At 45.2% G+C, this 19643-nt stretch overlaps 1 protein-coding gene across 1 annotated transcript; it reads left to right on the forward strand.

Moving 5' to 3' along the window:
* The first annotated feature begins 465 nt into the window (after positions 1-465).
* On the forward strand, positions 466-17225 carry LOC145348209 (zinc-binding protein A33-like). Its single transcript, XM_080196419.1, has 7 exons — positions 466-873; positions 962-1057; positions 1151-1384; positions 1568-1657; positions 1932-1954; positions 3069-3184; positions 16675-17225. The coding sequence occupies exons 1-7, from the start codon at positions 466-468 to the stop codon at positions 17223-17225; spliced, it is 1518 nt and encodes a 505-aa protein (XP_080052545.1).
* The last annotated feature ends 2418 nt before the right edge of the window (positions 17226-19643 follow it).

The raw sequence follows: 19643 nt of genomic DNA on the forward strand, positions 1-19643 counted from the left end.
TGTAAAATGTCTCCTTGACATTTATAGTACTTGATGTTTTAATGTGAGCGGCTGCAGTCATGAACACAATTCAATTTCTGGATCTGGATCACACACCGAGTTTCACCAGAGTGGTTTTAATCGGCACTGGGTTCAGGCTGAAGAGAAATGTAATGGAATCTCGATCCCTCCCATCTCCACCTCTTCTCCCCATTCTATCTCTCCATCTCTCTCTCTCTCTTTCCACTGTCAACATCCCCGGGAGCCCAACCTGCCTCCGACTGAGTTCAATGATTTCCCTCCGTTATACTTTAGACCGCGCCAGTTGTTATCTCCAGTGTGAAAGTGGCGGGGACATGGCCCACTCTGTAATAATAATTCCCTGAGTGCTGCAGTGAACTTTATCAGTAAATAGCTGAACTGAGGATGTGCGGCAGTAACACCGAAACTGAAAGCGGTTTGAATCAGGAAGTGCTGAGTGTGAACATGGCTTCCAGACAACAAGCAGAGAGCTGGACCGAGGAGACAATTTGTCCCATTTGTCTCGATTTCTTCACAGATCCGGTAACACTGGATTGTGGACACAACTTCTGCCGCTCCTGTATCACCCAGTGTTGGGAAAAGAAGGAGATAAACTGCCCGGAATGTAGAGAGGAGTTTCCGGAAAGAAACCTCAGGGTAAATCGGGCCTTAGCGAATCTGGCCGAGAAAGCTCGACAATTAAAGCTGAATCCGAAAGAGAAGGAAAGTAAACTTCACTGTGAGGAACACCAGGAAGAACTGAAGCTGTTTTGTGAAACTGACAAGAAATTGCTCTGTCTGATTTGTAGAGATTCGCGGGAACACAAATCTCATAATTTCATGCCCATTAAAGAAGCTGTTGAAATCTACAAGGTAAAAGGGGAATATTATTTACCTGATAGTTTTATCACATTTTCAACATCCAGCACTTTCATTCTGTGATTTTCTCTCCCAATCCCAGGATCAGCTCAAATCTTCCCTCGATTCTCTCACAGAGAAGAAATCGGCGGTTCTAGAAATGGAAGAGAAACAGAAAGAGAAGGTTTCTGAAGTTAGGGTAAGGTCTCCCTGTGCTGATTTTCTGGGATCTCGATTCGGTTTGTTCGCTCTATCGCGGGACATTAATTATATTTCACATTTCATTGGGTAGGAACAGTCGAGCAGTCTTCAGACCCACATCACATCCGAGTTCACCAAAATGCGCCAGATTCTCACTGAGAAAGAGCAGCGATTACTCAGAGACCTCAGGGAAGAAGAGGAGAGGATTCTAAAACCAATGGAGAGAAACCTTCGGGAGATTCAGGAGAATTTAAATTCTATTGAGGAGAAACTCTCAAAGTTGCAGAAACAGATGGAGCAAAACGACCAGCTGATATTTCTGAAGGTGAGGGAATATATTGCAGCTCAGTTCAGGGAAACGTCACACAGTCACTAAATAACTGATGGTAATGGTGAAATTAATATAGAATTTACTGAAAAATACGAACTGAATTGAACAGAATTGTGTGTCCCTTCCTGAACCGTTTTCCTGTTGTCTCGGATCTAATGGCTCCCACACTATCTGCAGATTCCCGGGAATTCCTGTAACCTCCTGAGAATGAGTTTTCTTGATTTTCGCACTTGCTTTGTGATTATTTCCATGTTTCCCGAGTTCAATGTACCCCTGGAACTCCCATTGTAATCCGGTTCCAGTTCCATGTTGTGAGTGTGTGGGTGTGTCTGGGACGGTGTGTGAGTCACTGTGTCTGTGAGCAGGACTGATGTTCAATTCCAGTTTATTTGACTCTCCACAATCTTCCTTCCAAAATGCATCACTTTACATTTCCGTGTGAAATCTCATCTGCTCTGAGTCTGCTCATTTCACCAGCCTGTCGAACTGCTCCTGAAATCTGTTAATGTCATCCTCACTGTTCCTCATTCATTTCTTTCAGGAGGAAGCTTGTCGGAAGAGAAGGTAGGACATGTTCTTTACTGAAACTCTGCAGTTTGGTAAAATAAACTCAGTGAAGTGTTATTTTGTATTTATTTATTGGTTGTTGTCACAACTTTAAATGTTCGGTCATTAGTTACCAAGACATCACACACTGCAGGAAATGATAAGCTCCGCGTATACACACTGACGAGAACTTTATGATAACTCACCTCATTACAGTGGTTTTACATAACTGTTCAACGATATTGTAATAAATAACAGGGAAGTGTAAATAATACAACCAGGCCGGAAGTGATCACTTGCCCGATGTTGGCTGTTAGTGTCTGTGACCTTCCCACTGACCCTGAGAGAACCGCGCGGTCCATGTTTCTAAGGAGTGGGACACCCATGTCCCTGCATGGAGCCTGACCAACCCGAGAAAGTCTCAGGTTAAAGGGAGAATGGATTCTAAGTTTATACGAAATAAAAATTGGCTCTGCGTCCTTAACAACACAGCACTTGTATTCGTATCGAACTTTTAGTGGAAATTAATACCGTAAGGAGTTTCACAGGAGCATTATAAAGTAAATTGACACAGAGCCAAATAAGGAAAGATTAATTTGGATGATAGAGGTAGATTTCAGAGAGCGTCTTCAAGGAAGAAAAAAGAAAGATAGCGAGGATCAGGGAGAGAATTCCAGAGCTCAGAACCTCGACAGCTGAAGGTCCAGCTCCCAATGGGGGAGTGACTGAAATCAGAGATGTTCAAGGTGTCGGAAGTAGAGAAGAGCAGGATTCTGGGAGAGTTGTGGGGCCAGAGATTGCAGAATTGGATATTCAGCTTTGGGGTGTTTTCAGTCTTTGTCTTTGTCCTACAAACTTTGTTTATCATACTGCAAGTGGACAGGCTAAATATTTATCATTTCCTGCAGTCTGTGATGTCTGTTATCAGGTTTTGAACCTTTTCAAGAGATGGCTGTTTCCATTCTCTGCCCTTGAATTTAAAAGTTATTTATTTCTCATTTAGAGAAACAAGATTAGCATTTCACTTTGTACATTTTCTCTGTCATCAAACATGCTGTAAACTTGACCATTTAAATAAGTTCTAAATCTTCTAACAAAGACAAATTCATAGCATCATTTTTACCATTTACAGGATTAGTGAGGAGTCTAACAAACTCTCAGTATCTGCTGCCGCCCTGCCTATCAGAAAGTACAAAGACCTTTTACAGTACAGAACATGGAGAGAAATGATAAACTTCATTAACCCCGGTAAGTCTCGTATTAATTGTCCTGCTTATCAATCCAGTTGTAAATATATTGAATGGGCTCCAAAGATCCAGCTTAAATACTCACATTTCCAGTTGTTAATACCTGCAGTCTCCCCATTCTCATATTTCTCTTTCTGAGGTTCCTCTGGGTTAGTGTTTGAAGCCATCAGCACTGTGTGTCAAAGCAGTGAAGGGATCTGTATAACCAGCGGAATAGAGCACCAATCTCAGGATGTGAAATGGAATTGCTCCAGGAGACTGGACTGGTCTCCTCTGTCATTGTGGGAAACATTTTTTTTATCATCATTTATCACGAAGACACACAGACATCAGACAGTAGGTGTTAAACGGCAGATAATCTGTTTGGTGGAATTCGACACCTTAATCAAGAGGATGGATGCAGAAAGTGCGAGTCTGCAGTGGATAAGGGAGGGAATGTGGTGATCTTATTGAAATGTTCAAGATCTGGAATATAAGTGTGGTTATAAACGTCCACAGGTTTCACACAGTCACAGAGTCGAGATCAAAGCTTTACATCTAAAATAGGGAGGATGACAGGGCAGTTTGGATTGAGTGAGGTTGAGTTTTTGAGCGACTCCATTGAGGTAGTGAACCAATGAACAAACTGCTCACTCTTCGAATTCGATCAGAGGCCCAATCCATTCTGAGGGCTGATCTTCAGAACAAAATCTCTGTCCAGTTTCCTGCGGGTTTGCAGTGTGGGAAAATGTTCTGTCGTTCCTGAGGAGGGAACAGGGGACAAGAAATCCTCATGAATACACAGCAGGAGTGAGAGAGAAAGGAGCAGCAAGCAGGAGTAAGAAAAATAACTCACCTCCTGGTCACAGAGAAATCATCAAAAGCTCCCTTCATTCCTGCAGTGTGAGCCTAAACACTTTAGAACCAGAGGAATTATTCTAAGGAACAGTCAGTATTTGAATGTAGAAAATGAGAAAACCAATTTCCAAGCAAGATCACAGGAACAGCATTGTGATGATGATGAAGTGTTCTGTTTTGATGTTGTCATTTCCGGTATAAATATTAGAAAGGAAACAGAGCAAATAACTCCTTATATCATTTCTATTAGGGTTTCCGGTGGCCCCATTAAGACCAGGGACTAATTGTATAGGTTGTTCCTCTGGGTGGGGCATCACCATCCAATGGAAGATCAAGGTTGTATTGAGTCTCCAGTTATATCAAATGTCTCCAGTTTGTACAGACAATGTGACTTCTCCTTATGTTTAGTGTGGGAACACTGGATACCTATTTTGCTGCTGCTACATTATTGTGGGGGTTTGATCTCTGCCATTCTTGACATTCTCATCAGTCATCTGTCCTGCCATTCATCTTTGCTCAGTTATATGTTTTTCCATGAATTTGAGCCTTTCCTTAACTTCTTCAGTGAGCCACAGATGGTGGGTCCTCCCATTGGGGATTTTCTTTACAGTAGGAATATATTTATTCTGAATATTCTGAAATATCATCTTAAATATCTGCCTTTGCTTCTGTGTCGATATATCCCCAAGCCTGGGGACCCAGTTCACTACAACTAGCTTAGCTTTCATGATCAGATAGTTGCCCCTATTTCAGTTTAAAATACCGAACTTAGACCCTCTCTTTTCCCTTTCAAACAGGATTTCAAATTCAATCATATTGTAGTTGCGGTGACCAAGTGCTGCCTTCACTCAGAATTCACTAATTATTCCTGTCACTTTACATAAAGACAAGTCTAATATAACCTACTCTCTGGTTAATTCTAGAACGTTCCGCTATGAGAAATTTCCTCAATAGAATTCTGTGAACTCCCCATCCAGGCAACTACAGCCTGGTTTTTCTGGTTTATATTTAGATGACAATCACCCATGATTATTACTGTCTCTTCATCTGTGACCCACATTGTGGCTACTGTTGCAAGGATTGTCGACGACTCCCACTATTGACTTCTTTCCCCTACTATTCCTCATCTCCGAACCGATTTTATATCCGGATTTCCTGAACCAGGATCATCTCCAGCTATTGCACCAATGAGGCCCTTGATAAACAGTGCTCCCACTCCACTTTTACCTAGCTTTCTATTCTTCTTGAATATGAGTAAATGTTATCCTTTCCTCCTGCAGCAATGTCTCTGTAATCAGATCATATTCATTTACTTCAATATGTGTTATCAATTTGTTAACTTTATTATGAATCTTGTGTGCATTCAGATACAGAGCCTTTAGTTTCATATTTTTATTATCTTTGTACTAATTAGTCTTGACACTTGGTGTATTCGTAGGTTTTATCTGTTTGTCCATTCCCGTTATTCTCTGATCCCCATTTCCCATATTATTTTCATGGTTTCTTGCCTTGAATCTCCCCCTGGATTTGCCAAATGTATTCAAAGTAGTTTACCCTCTGAGTTTAGTTTGAAGCCCTTTTTAACTTCCCGTGTTATGCAATTTCCTGGAACACTCATCCCAGCAGTTCAGGTGTAGACCGTCCCAGCATGGGGTGGGTGGGGGTGGTGGGTGGGTGGGGGAGGTGGCAAGATAGCACAGTGGTTAGCAGGGACTTGGGTTCGATTCCCAGCTTGGGTCACTGTCTGTGTGTAGTTTGCACGTTCTCCATGTGTTAGCTTGGGTTTCCTCCAGGTGCTCCGGTTTCCTCCCACATTCTGAAAGACATGCTGGTTAGGTGCATTGACTGGAACAGGGGCCAGACTGTGGCGACTAGGGGAATTTCACAGAAACTACATTGCAGTGTTAATGTAAGCCTTACTTGTGACTAATAAATAAACTTTAACTTGACTACCGTCCGGTGGTTCTAACATCCACCATTATGAAATGCTTTGAAAGGTTAGTCATGGCACGAATCAATTCCAGCCTCCCAGATTGACTGGATCCACGACAGTTGGCATATCACCGCAAAAGGTCCACAGCAGACGCCATTTCCCCGACCCGACACTCAAACCTGGATCACCTCGTTAACAAGAACACCTATGTCAGACTCCTATTTATTGACTACAGCTCAGCCTTCAACACCATTATTCCTACAAAACTCATCTTGAAATTCCCTGGCCTTTGGCTTGGCTCCTCCTTTTGCAACTGGATCCTAGATTTCTTTTCTACAGACTGCAATTCAGTAAGGACAGGTGACAACATCTCCTCTGTGATCATCCTCAACTCCAGTGCTCCACAAGGCTATTTCCTCAGTCCCTGACGATACTCCTCAAACACCTATGACCACGTGGCCAAATTCCCCTCCAGCCCAATATTCAAATTTGCTGATGATACAACCGTAGTGGGTCAAATCTCAAACAATGATGAGATGGGCTACAGGAAAGAGATAGAGAATCTGGCAAAATGGTGTGACGACAATCTCCCTCAATGTCGTAAAGTGAGCGAGAGTCATCAACTTCAGGAAATGTATTGGAGGACATGCTCCTGGCTACAAGAACAGGGAGGAAGTGGAAATGGTCGAGAGCTTCAGATTTCAAGGTGTTCAGATCACTAATAGCCTGTCCTGGTCCCTCCATGCCAATACGATAGTTAAGAAAGATCAACAGTGCCTGTACTTTCTCAGGAGGCTTAGGAAATTTAGCATGACCACCATGACTCTCACCAACTTTTACAGATGCACCATAGAAAGCATTGATATGGCTCCTGCTTTGACCAAAACGGCAACAAACTACCAAGTTGTAGCCTAATCCATCATGCAAACCAATCCCCCATCCATTGACTCCATCTACACTTCCCGCTGCCTCAGGGAAAGCAGCCAACATAATCAAGTACCCTGTGCACCCTGGACATATTCTCTTCCTACTTCTTGTATCTGTCGGGAAAAATATACAAAAGTCTGAGAATACATAAGAACATAAGAACATAAGAAATAGGAGCAGGAGTAGGCCATCTGGCCCTTCGAGCCTGCCCCGCCATTCAATAAGATCATGGCTGATCTGTCGTGGCTCAGTTCCACTTTCCCGCCCTCTCCCCATAACCCTTAATCCCCTCTCTTATCAAAAACCCATCAACCCGCTTCTTAAAAATATTTAGCGAGGCAGCCTCCACCACTTCAACGGGCAGAGAATTCCAGAGATTCACCACCCTTTGAGTGAAGAAGTTCCTCCTCAACTCCGTTCTAAACCGCCCCCCCTTTATCTTGAGGCTGTGCCCCCTAGTCCTACTGTCTTTTTTGAGCGGGAAGAGTCTCTCCACCTCTATCCTATCCATCCCATTCATCATCTTATATGTCTCAATGAGATCTCCCCTCATTCTTCTAAACTCTAACGAGTACAAGCCTAGTTTATTCAGCCTCTCCTCATAGCTCAACCCCCTCAACTCCGGTATCAGCCTAGTAAACCTCCTCTGCACTCCCTCCAAGGCCAAAATATCCTTGCGCAGGTGCGGCGCCCAAAACTGCACACAGTACTCCAGCTGCGGCCTCACCAATGCCCTATACAGCTGCAGCAAGACCTCCCTACTTTTATATTCAATCCCCCTCACGTACAAACCAACTCAAGAACAGCTTCTTCCTTGCTGCCATCAGACTTTTGATTGGTGTTATCATATATTAAGTTGGCTTTCTCTTCACCCCATCTGTAACTGTAACACTATATTCGGCATCCTATACTTTCCTTCTCTCATATGTACTCTATGAATAGTACTTTTCATCTGTATAGCCTGCAAGAAGCAATATTTTTCACAGTATAAATGTGACAATAATAAATCAAATCAAAACAACCCACTATCCCCAATACTGGTGCCAATGCCCATGACAGACACCAGCCTTTGAACATTCATCTTTGCCATCTCATTTTCCCTCTGCCAGTTTACATCTAGCTCAGGTAATGATCCAGAGATTATTACCTTTGAGGTTCTGCTCCTTAATTTGTACTGAGCATCTCATGGTGACTAAGCCCTTTACAGACATCCCAAATACCCCTGCTTGTGTGACCATTTCCCTCCAACCTCAGTGTCCCAGCCCACAATATCACCCTGATTGACCATTAGAGGAGTGGACCAGGACAATCTTCTTTGCTTGTCCTGTCTATGTCTTTAGAAGAATGAGGGGAGATCTCATTGAGACGTATAAGATGATGAATGGGATGGATAGGATAGAGGTGGAGAGACTCTTCCCGCTCAAAAAAGACAGTAGGACTAGGGGGCACAGCCTCAAGATAAGGGGGAGGCGGTTTAGAACAGAGTTGAGGAGGAACTTCTTCACTCAAAGGGTGGTGAATCTCTGGAACTCTCTGCCCGTTGAAGTGGTGGAGGCTGCCTCGCTAAATATGTTTAAGAAGCGGGTTGATGGGTTCTTGATAAGAGAGGGGATTAAGGGTTATGGGGAGAGGGCGGGAAAGTGGAACTGAGCCACGACAGATCAGCCATGATCTTATTGAATGGCGGGGCAGGCTCGAAGGGCTGGATGGCCTACTCCTGCTCCTATTTCTTATGTTATGTTACCTAAATAGTCCATGCCAACTGGATCCTCCCACTTAGTGAAAATTCCTCTCCAGCTCAGAACTCTGGTACGATCAAGCAACTGAGTTGTCTGGGCTCTCGCTTTTGCTGCAGAGATCAGTATCTGTGTCCCACACTATATTGTCCGCGACTGCAACCACATTCCTGTTTGTTATCCTCCACTTGATAGGCTTCCTGTATCATAGTGCCATGGTTAGACTGCTCACTCACTTTTCAGCCTTTGTTTTCATCCACACAGATTATAAGCACCTCAACTCTTTTCAACAACTGCGAAGTCTGAGGTTCCTCCATTACTGTCTGCTCAGTCCCTTTCCTTGTCTCGCTCTCGATCACATCTTCTTGTCACTCACTGCTGACCAAAACAAATGACCCTATTCTAAGAGATGTGACCATATTCCAGATCAAATTATCCAGGGATTTCTCCCATTCCCTTTCATTGTGCAGTGTCTGCAGTTCAGCCTCTAACTCACTAATTCTGATCTGGAAGTCCTCCAGCTGCTTACACTTTCTGTAGGTGTGTTAGTCATGGATTACCTGGACATCCAAAATCACACATTCCTCAACTGCAACATAACACCTATCTTGCATTGTTCCTCATGTTATCTACTTAAATTTAATTAAATTACTCACTTAATTAACTTAGAATAATTCCAATGATAACCACATTTCTTTCCCCTGTGCATTTCATTCCCACATGAACCTGATTCGCCCCTCATTCAGTCTCCATCCCAGTCCAGCGCAGTCACCTGTCTCATGCACCTATTACTGGCCATGCATTTTCAAAGGTGTGTCTTATTTATAGACCGTCTGCTGAGTCGCTTGCTAGTTTTACTTCCTGCTGCACTGATTAACACTCATGAACGAACTGATTTCAGGTGGTTGACAGATAACTGCCACTCCAGATAGTTCTCTCGTTAACATACAATCTAGAAGCAGGAGTTGGCCATTTGGCCCTTCAAACATGCTCTGCTTTTTAATTTGATCATGGTGGATCATCAGATTCAATATCCTGATCCCCCCTTCTCCCCATATCTCTTGATCCATTAGCCCCAAGAACTATATCTAATTTATTTTCAAAATCACACAACATTTTGGCCTCAACTACATTCAGTTATTGTGAATTCCACAGATTCACCATCCTCTGGGTGAAGAAATTTCTCCTCACCTCAGTTCTAAAAGGTTTACCCCTTATCCTCAAACTATGACCCCTCATTCCAGACTCCTCCACGATTTGGAACATTCTTTACGAATCTATCCTGTCTAACTCTGTTAGAATTTTAAAGTTTCTATGAGATCCCCTTTCACCCTTCTAAACTGCAGTGACTATAATCCTAACCGACTTAGTCTGTCCTCATGTGACAGACCTGCCACCCAAGAAATCAGCCTGGTAATCCTTCGCTGTATTCCCTCTATAGCAAGGACATCCTTCCTCAGATAAGGAGGTCAAAACTGCACACAGTAGTCCAGGTGTGGCCTCACCAATGTGCTATATAATTGCAGCAAAACATCCCCATTCCAATACTCAAATCCTCTCACGATGAAGGTCAACATATCAAAGAACAAAGAAAATTACAGCACAGGAACACGCCCATAGGCCTTCCAAACCTGCATCGACCATGCTGTCCAACTGAACGAAAACCCCCTGCCCTTACGGGAACCATATCCCTCCATTCCCACCCTATTCATGTATTTGTCAAGACTCCCCTTAAAAGCCACTATCGTATCTCCTTCCACCTCTCTCAGCAGAGAGTCCCAGACACGTATCACCCTCTGTGTAAAAAAACTTACCTCGTACATCTCCTATAAACGTTGTCCCTCGCAACTTAAACTTATGCTCACTAGTAATTGACTCTTCCACCTTGGGAGAAAGCTTCTGAATGTCAACTCTGTCTATGCCCCTCATAATCTATCAATTCGCCCCTCAACCTCCATTGTTCCAGTGAGAACAAAACAAGCTTCTCCAACCTCTCGTCATATCTAATGCCCTCCATATCCCCAGGGCCTCATGGCATATAGCCCAGAATACTGAGAGAGGCTAGGGAGGAAATTTCTGGGGCCTTGAGAGAAATCTTTGCATCCTCACTAGCTACAGAGAAGGCCCCAGAGGATTGGAGAACACCTAATGTTGTTCCTACGTTTAAGAAGGGTAGCAAGAATAATCCAGGTAATTCCAATCCGATGAGCCTTACTTCAGTAGTAGGGAAATTATTGGAGAAGATTCTTCGAGACAGGATATATTCCCTCTTGGAAATAAGTGGACATATTAGTGAGAGCCAACATGGTTTTGTGAAGAGGAGGTCGTGTCTCACGAACTTGATCGAGTTTTTCGAGGAGGTGACAAAGATGACTGATGAGACTAGGGCAGTGGATGTTGTCTACATGGACGTCAGTAAGGCCTTTGACAAGGTCCCTCATGACAGACTGGTGCAGAAGCTAAAGTTGCATGGGATCAGAGGTGAACTAGCAAAGTGGATAAAGTCAAAGAAGACAGAGCGTAGGAATAAGAACATAAGAACATAAGAAATAAGAGCAGGAGTAGGCCATCTAGCCCTTCGAGCCTGCCCCGCCATTCAATAAGATCATGGCTGATCTGTCGTGGCTCAGTTCCACTTTCCCGCCCTCTCCCCATAACCCTTAATCCCCTCTCTTATCAAGAACCCATCAACCCGCTTCTTAAAAATATTTAGCGAGGCAGCCTCCACCACTTCAACGGGCAGAGAATTCCAGAGATTCACCACCCTTTGAGTGAAGAAGTTCCTCCTCAACTCCGTTCTAAACCGCCTCCCCTTTATCTTGAGGCTGTGCCCCCTAGTCCTACTGTCTTTTTTGAGCGGGAAGAGTCTCTCCACCTCTATCCTATCCATCCCATTCATCATCTTATACGTCTCAATGAGATCTCCCCTCATTCTTCTAAACTCTAACGAGCACAAGCCTAGTTTATTCAGCCTCTCCTCATAGCTCAATCCCCTCAACTCCGGTATCAGCCTAGTAAACCTCCTCTGCACTCCCTCCAGGGCCAAAATATCCTTGCGCAGGTGCGGCGCCCAAAACTGCACACAGTACTCCAGCTGCGGCCTCACCAATGCCCTATACAGCCGCAGCAAGACCTCCCTACTTTTATATTCAATCCCCCTCGCTATGAAGGCCAGCATCCCATTCGCCTTCCTGACCACCTGCTGCACCTGCAAGCTGGGTTTTTGCAACTCATGCACAAGGACCCCGAGGTCCCTCTGCACCGTCGCCTGCTGCAAAGGGGTGAATGAAAGGGTGTGTTTCTGAATGGAGGGCTGTGACAAGTGGTGATCCTTCGGGATCAGTACTGGGATCTTTGCTGTTTGTAATATATATGAATGATTTAGAGGAAAATGTAACTGGATTGATTACTAAGATTGCGGATGACGAAAAGGTTGGTGGATTTGTGGATAGCGATGAGGACCATCAGGGGACACAGCAGTTGGTGACTTGGGCGGAGAGATGGCAGATGGAAATTGATCTGGACAAATTTTTTACTCAGAGAGTGGGTCCCTGGAACTGGGTTGCCAGGGAAGGTAGTGGAAGCGGATACCGTAGTGACTTTAAGGGGTGTCTTGACAAGTACATGAATAGGAGGGAACAGAGGGATATGGTCCCCAAAAGGGTAGAGGGTTTTAGTTAAGTTGGGCAGCATGGTCGGTGCAGGATTGGAAGGCCAAAGGGCCTGTTCCTATGCAGTTTGTTAAACTGATTCTTTTTCAGAAATCCAGACTGTGCCCAAGTTCACCATTATTTTCTCAGTGTTCAGTTATTACATCATTTGTTACAGATCCTAGCATTTTCCTTCGGACTAATGTCAGGCTAACAAGTTTTTCATTCTCCATATTCTCTCTCCCTTCTTTCTTAAACATCGGAGTTACATTTGCACCTTCCAATCTGCAGGAACAATTGCAGGGTCTGTAGAATTTTGAAAGATAGCCACCAATGCATCAACTTTCTTGACAGTCATGACTTTCAGCATCTGAGAAAGAGATCACCAAGTCTGGGGAAATTTATCTACTTCAAATCTCATTCATTTCTCTATTTCTACTATTCTTATAAGCATAAAAGCATCTTGTTGTTCCTCATTAATGCCAGTCACCTGATCCTCCATTATTTATGGAAGGTTTTTAATGAATGGTGATCATTGACATTTGGACAGATTATTGAGAAAGTCTGTGTGTTCTGCCTCGGTCATGTCATCTAACATGAGGTTTGAGGTGTGTGTGAGACCAGTGCCTGGAGCTGTGGGGTAGCAGCCGAACCAATGCACCACTGTGCGTTGTGTTTCTTTCAAATTATGGAATCTTATGGCTTTATCCTCTTAGTGAGTAATTAGGATTTCCTTTTAATTCATGGTTACCTCATTCATTATTCATGTATAAGATATATAGTATTAACTGTTTGCTTTGTTGACTCTTTCATAGAAAAAATTATTCCTCACTTCCCCACTTACTCTAATTCAGGGTCCTGGCGAGTCAGAGACAATGCCGACAGGCACAGGGTGTTAAGACACCAATCCACCACAGGGCACACACTCACACACAAAAATTAAAGGGGCAATTTAACATTGCCAATCCACCTAATCCACACATCATTGATGTGGGGAGGAAACGGGAGCACCTGGAGGCAACCCATGCAGACACAGGGAGAACGTGCAAACCTCAACACAGACAGTGACCCAAGGTTGGAATTGAACCCATGTCTCTGGAGCTGTGAGGCAGCATTGCCAACCTGACGCTGTCTCAAAAATTATTGTATTTCTTTCAAATTATTGAATCTCATCGCTTTATACCCTTCTTCAGCAACTGGGATTTCAAAGTTGTTCTGTGCACCAAAAAAAACGTTGATTGTTCCCATTCTGAACACAACCGAATATGGAGCCTCATCCAATATTGTAACAAATTTGGGGTCTGGTCTGATATCGCACTGAGAAACTCAGAACTTTAGTGTAGAGAGGGACCTGGGTGTCCTAGTGTAAAAATCACAAAACCTTAGTCTGCATTTACAGCAAGTAATTAGGAATATAAATGGAATGTTAGTGTTTCTTGTCAGGGCAATCACATTTAAAAAATTGTGCCTGCAAGCATACAGGGACTTAGTGAGGCTGCATTTGGAGTAATGTGCAATATTTTGATCTCCTTCCGTAAGATCATGAGATCATAAGACAAAGGTAAGCCATTTGGCTCATTGAGTCTGCTTTGCCATTCAATGAGATCAGGACTGGTCTGATGTGATAATCCTCCAACTCCATTTTCCCACCTTATTTCCATAACCCTGATTCCATTACTGATTAAAAATCTGTCTCTCTCAGCCCCATAAGACATGTTCCAGTCTTTACACCTCTCTGCGGTGAAGAGTTCCAAGAATTCACTACCTCTGAGAGAAGAAATTCCTCCTCATCTCTGTCTGAAATGGATAAGCCTTTGCTCTGAGAATATGCCCTTTGGTCGTGGACTCTCCCACAAGGCGAAACAAACTATCAGCATCCAAGCTGTCAAGCCCCCTGAGAATCCTGTATGTATCAATAAGGTCACCTCTCATTCTTCTTAACTCCAATGAGTACAGGCCCAACTTACTTAGCCTTGATTGTTAAAAATATCCTGCCATATTTGGAATCAATCAAATTAACTTTCTCTGGACTGCTTTTAATGGTGGCACGTCTTTTCTGAGTTCAGGGGATGAAAACAGTATTCCAGGTGCGGCCGAACTAGTCACTTGTACAGTTCTAGCAAGACCTCCCTATTTTCATACTCCATTCCCTTTTCAATTAAGGTCAATATTCCATTTGTCTTCCCTAACACTTGCTGAGCTTGCATGCCAGCTTTTTTGTGATTTATGCACAAGGATCCCAAATCCCTCTGTGCTGCAGCTTTCTGCAGTCTTTCCCTATTTAAATAATATCCAGCTCCTTTATTCTTCCCACCAATCTGCATAACTTCACATTTTCCTGCATTATTTTTCATCTGCCAAGCTTTCACCCACACACCTAATTTTTTTTATCCCTCTGTAGACCCTGTCATCGTCAGCACTTGCCTTCCCACCTATTGTTGTGTCATCTCAAATTTAGCAGCAGTACATTCACTTCCCTTATGCAAATTATTAATATACATAATATAAGAAATGACCATTGAATTAGAGACTGATTCCTGGGATGAAGGCAGTTATATTATCATGAAAGCCTGAGCAGATTTGGCCTATATCCATTGGAGTTTAGGAGAATGAGAGGTGATCTTATTGAAACGTAGAAGACACTGAGGGGACTCGACAGGATTGATGCCGAGTGGATGTTTCCCTTGTGATGGCGTCTTGTATAGTGCACGTTTTGAAAATTAGCAATCTCGCATTTAATACAGAAATGAGATTTTGTTTTCTATCAGAGGGTCATTTGTGTTGGAATTCTCTACCCCAGTGAGCAGCAGAGGCCGGATCACTGTCAATATTCAATCAGATCAGTCATGATCTTGTTCAGAACAGGCGCGAGGGGCCGAATGGCCTACTCCTGTTCTGAATTCTTTTGTTCTTGGAATTGAGGTTTTGTGTGATATCTTACAGACTCGGATTGTGAACAATCTGTACAGTGACATTTACACAATGTTTCACAGAGATATCACCTCCCAGCCGCTGTCTCCAGCTTTCTCTCCTCTACCTCTGTCCCCTCTCCCTCTCTCCTCAACCTTGACCGTCACCCCCACCCCCCCACTCTCCTTCTCACAGCCTGTCTTCCCTTTCTCAAATTCTCCTTCCCCAACCCTGCTATCTCTCTCTCCTTCCACTCCCTGTCACTTATGCGCTCCTCTGCTCACATACTCCCCACTTCTCCCCACAAACTTCTTTCTACCTACATTCTCTCCCTCCCCTTTCTCCCTCTCTCACTCACCTCCCATTCTTCCTTTGTCTCTCCCTCTTTAATTCCTCTCTTCTTCCTACTTTGTGTGGCATGGTGGCTCAGTGGTTCACATTGCTGCCCCACAGAGCCAGGGAGCCGCTTTCGATTCCTGGTTTGGGTCACGTCTGTGCAGAATCCACACGTTCTCCCTCACGTCTGCGTGGATTTCCTTCCACAGTTCGAAAAACATGCTGGTTCGCGATGCTAAATTCTCCCTCAGTGTACCCGAACAGGCACTGAAGTGTGGTGACTAGGGAATTTTCACACTAACTTCATTACAGTGTTAATGTAAGCCTACTTGTGATACTAATTAACTTGGAAATCAATCTGTCCCGCAATGTCTCTCCCATTTCCCACAATCATCCCATCTTCCTGCCAGCCACTCATTTGTCCCTCCTGCTCCCTGGCCCTGCTCCTCACCCACTCACTCTCAGCACCTTCCTATTCTCCCCCATCGACACATACTCTCTCTCCACCTCACCTCCTATCCCCTTCCCTCATCATTCTGCTATACTTCTCCCCCTCACTCTCTTCTCTTCAGACTCTCTCCCCTTTCCCTCTCTCTCACATTCTTCCCTGCCCCTCCTGCTTTATTTCCCATCCTGTCTTTACACGGAAGGGTCTGTTTATTTCTTCCTCCCACACTATCTGCCTTCCAGATCCTCTCTCTACTCTGCTCTTTCTTTCTCACCCACTATCCCAATCCCTGTCATCTGCTCTGCCGTTCTCTCTCCTGCTTCCACACTCAAAACATCCCACTCTGAATCTCCCACATCCCACTCTCAATCTCCCTCTTTACACTCCGGCTCCCTCCAGTCCCTCTCATTCCTGCCTCTTTTCTCTCTTCCCAACTGCACCCCTCCACCTATCCTCTCATTCCCCCCTCCCTATCTCTCTGTCACTCACTATCCTCTCTCCGCTCTTCCCTGTCTCTCCTTCCTGGTCTATTCCCCCTCCTCTCCCCTCCCTCCGGCTCCATATTGCCATCCCATTCCTACTTCCACTCTCTCCTCCCCCTCATTTTCCCTGACCCCTCACAAACCTCTCCTCTCTTCCTCACTCCTCACACTCTCTCCCCTCTCCACCCGCTCTCTCTAAATCACTGACTGTGTTATTTTCACTTTCCCCCAGCTCCAGCCTCTCTGACTCTGGATCCGAACACAGCGAATCCCGGGCTCATCCTGTCTGAGGACCGGACCAGTGTGAGATTCGGAGACGAAGAGCAGCCGCTCCCTGACACCCCGGAGAGGTTTGATTTCTGGCCCTTTGTCCTGGGATCAGAGGGATTCACAACAGGGAGACATTACTGGGAGGTGGAGGTTGGGGAGAAGACATGGTGGGATCTGGGAGTGGCCCGAGAGTCTGTGAAGAGGAAAGGGGTTATCTCCCTGAGACCTGAGACCGGATTCTGGATTGTGGAGCTGAGTCCCGGAAGTGATTATTGTGCCTTCACCTCCCCCTCACCGACCCCCCTCACCCCGAGTGTGAATCCCCGGAAGATCGGGGTTTTCCTGGACTATGAGGGTGGACAGGTGTCATTTTACAATGCGGACAACATGTCCCATCTCCACACTTACACCCACACTTTCACTGAGAGAATCTTTCCCATCTTCAGCCCGGGATTGAATCACGACGGGAAAAACTCGGCGCCGCTGACAATCTGCGGGATTAAAGGTCTCTAACAGATCCATCCCATAATTTCACACCGTCTGCCTGCCTCCTGCCAGCTGTAAACTGATGGAACCTGTTCATATTGTGGTTATTATAAAGAATTATAATTTACATTGGGGGCTCCGTGATTACATTTGTAAAATGATTCTTCAAACAAAACAATCTGAGAACCACTGGAATAGAAACAGTTTTTCTCAAAGATTCCACAGATCATCATTAAATCCAAGAAGCAGAAACTCAACATGTTGTTTGCGTCTGTCACTGAGTGAGGGAGGCGGGATTCCGGGGAATGGAGAAGCCGATTGGCCGGAGTTCCTGTCACTCAGAGCGAGGGAGGCGGGATTCAGGGGAATAGAGAAGCCGATTCGTCAGGGTGGATGTCATTTACAAGGGGGGACAGGGGTGGGACTGTCGATTGGTCGCAATAACTGTCAATCAGAGAAGAAGTGGGTGCTCTTGACACCGGGAAGACTCAGGTCACAGAGACTGAGGAGGCGGGGTTCATGAAGCTCAGAAGGCGATTGGTTCGCGCCACTGTCGCTCTGCGCCTGAACACCGATTTTTGGAGAGTCTGAAATGCGATTGGTTCAACCGCCTGTCAGTCATCGTGAGGGAGGCGGGTTTTTGAGTTGTCCGTAAGTCAATTGGTTGTTGTGTCATTCATTCAGATTAAGAGGCGGGTTTCCGACCGTTAGGGAAGCCGATTGGTCAGTATGACTTATTGACATAAAAGCAGGCCGTCCCCGGAAGGTGGAGGGCGATTGGTCAGGGCCGCTGTCACTCAGACTGAGAGAGGGTCGGTATCAGGGGAGCCGGAAACGGATTGGCCCTATCCGCTGACACGCAGCGTTCCAGGGGCGTTGCCAATTGGGGAGCATGATTGGCCGGAGCGCCTGTCACTCATCTGAAGGGAGGCGGGATTGCGGAACTTTGGAGGTGATTGGCTGCATCTCTTGTCCCTCAGTGCCGGGGACTCCCCTCGCCCTGTTCCCCGTCCGCTTCATTGCGTTCCCCCTCCCCCTCTCCCTATTCCACTGACCTTCTGCCCCTTCCCTCTACGCCCCGCCTCTATCGCTGCTCTCCCTGCAGTGCAGGTACACCCGCCAGTGTGGAACTCCCACCCACCTGACGAAGGAACAGCCTATTCCGAAAGCTTGTTGCATTTGCTACAAATAAACCTGTTGGACTTTAAGCTGGTGTTGTGAGACGTCTTTCTGTGTACGTACATCATGATGTGAGTATGCCGGCGTTGGACTGGCGTAAACACAGTAAAAAGTCTGACAACACCAGGTTTTAGTCCAAACGATTTATTTGATAATAGACTCACAAGCTTTCGAGGTTTCCCTCTTTGTCAGGTGAATGGAGAGTTCTGGCCTCAGACAGAGCATATAAAGCACAGACAGTTTAGAGATTATCCACAGTGCTGCTAGGGAGGGAGCTACAGGATTTTGACTTCTCGGGCAGTGAAGGAACATTGATATATACGGTGAAGCCTTCCACTGTTTGCTGGAGCAGACAAGTGAAGGAGCAGAGAGCCAGATAAGAAATTACCTGTTAAAAACCTATTTAAATAAGTTTAAAGCACTTTTGTAGTAAGAACTTACCTTGTAGAACTGTTTAAATCATTGAAAAGCATTTTTGCGGGCTTTTTGTATTTACCACTTTAAGAATTCTAAGGGAGTGGATAGCAGGGATTTGTGGGTGAGCAGGCTTTAAAACAGTGCCAGGTTTAAAAGGAGGCCTGGTGTAGACAGCAGGCAGCGGAGTGAGAGGGAAGCAGAGTAAGATATTAGGGCTTAGGATCAAAGGGCTAGGGAGAAAAAGGGCCAGGTAAGTTCGTGTGGAAACTTTCAATATTACTACAGGGAATAATGGAGAGGCATGGGATGTGTTGTTGCTGTATGATGTGGGAGCTGGTGGACCCCAGGGTCCTTCCCAGTGACCATGTCTGCAGTAAGTGCAGGTTGCTGGAGGAGCTCCAGCTGAAGGTAGATGAGTTGGCCTCTGAGCTGCAGACACTGAGGCTCATCAGGGGGAGAGAGGGTGCCATTGTCAATGGGGTGCAAGAGACATCCACCCCCGGCTAACTGGTCAGGAACAAGAGGGGGCTGCTGAGAGGAGGAAGGAGGGTGGGGACCGGAGGAAGGAAGGTGGGGACCGGAGGAAGGAGGGTGGGGACCGGATGCCTCAGCCTCTCAATCTGCATAACAGGTTTGAGGTTCTTGCTTCCAGTGTGGACAAGAACGAGGAAGGTGAGGTTAGTGAGCAAACTGCACACAGTACAGTGATGCAGACACAGGATATAGGCAAGGAGAAGGTGAAAAGGAACGTAGTAGTAATTGGGGATCGTGGGGTTAAGGGTATTGACACTGTCCTTCATCACAATGACAAAGTGCACAGAAGGGTGTGTTGTCTGCCTGGTGCTCGGG

The sequence above is a fragment of the Carcharhinus amblyrhynchos genome, chromosome 9 (assembly GCF_965287045.1).
Source record: "Carcharhinus amblyrhynchos chromosome 9, sCarAmb.v2.hapA, whole genome shotgun sequence".
Classification (NCBI taxonomy): domain Eukaryota; kingdom Metazoa; phylum Chordata; class Chondrichthyes; order Carcharhiniformes; family Carcharhinidae; genus Carcharhinus; species Carcharhinus amblyrhynchos.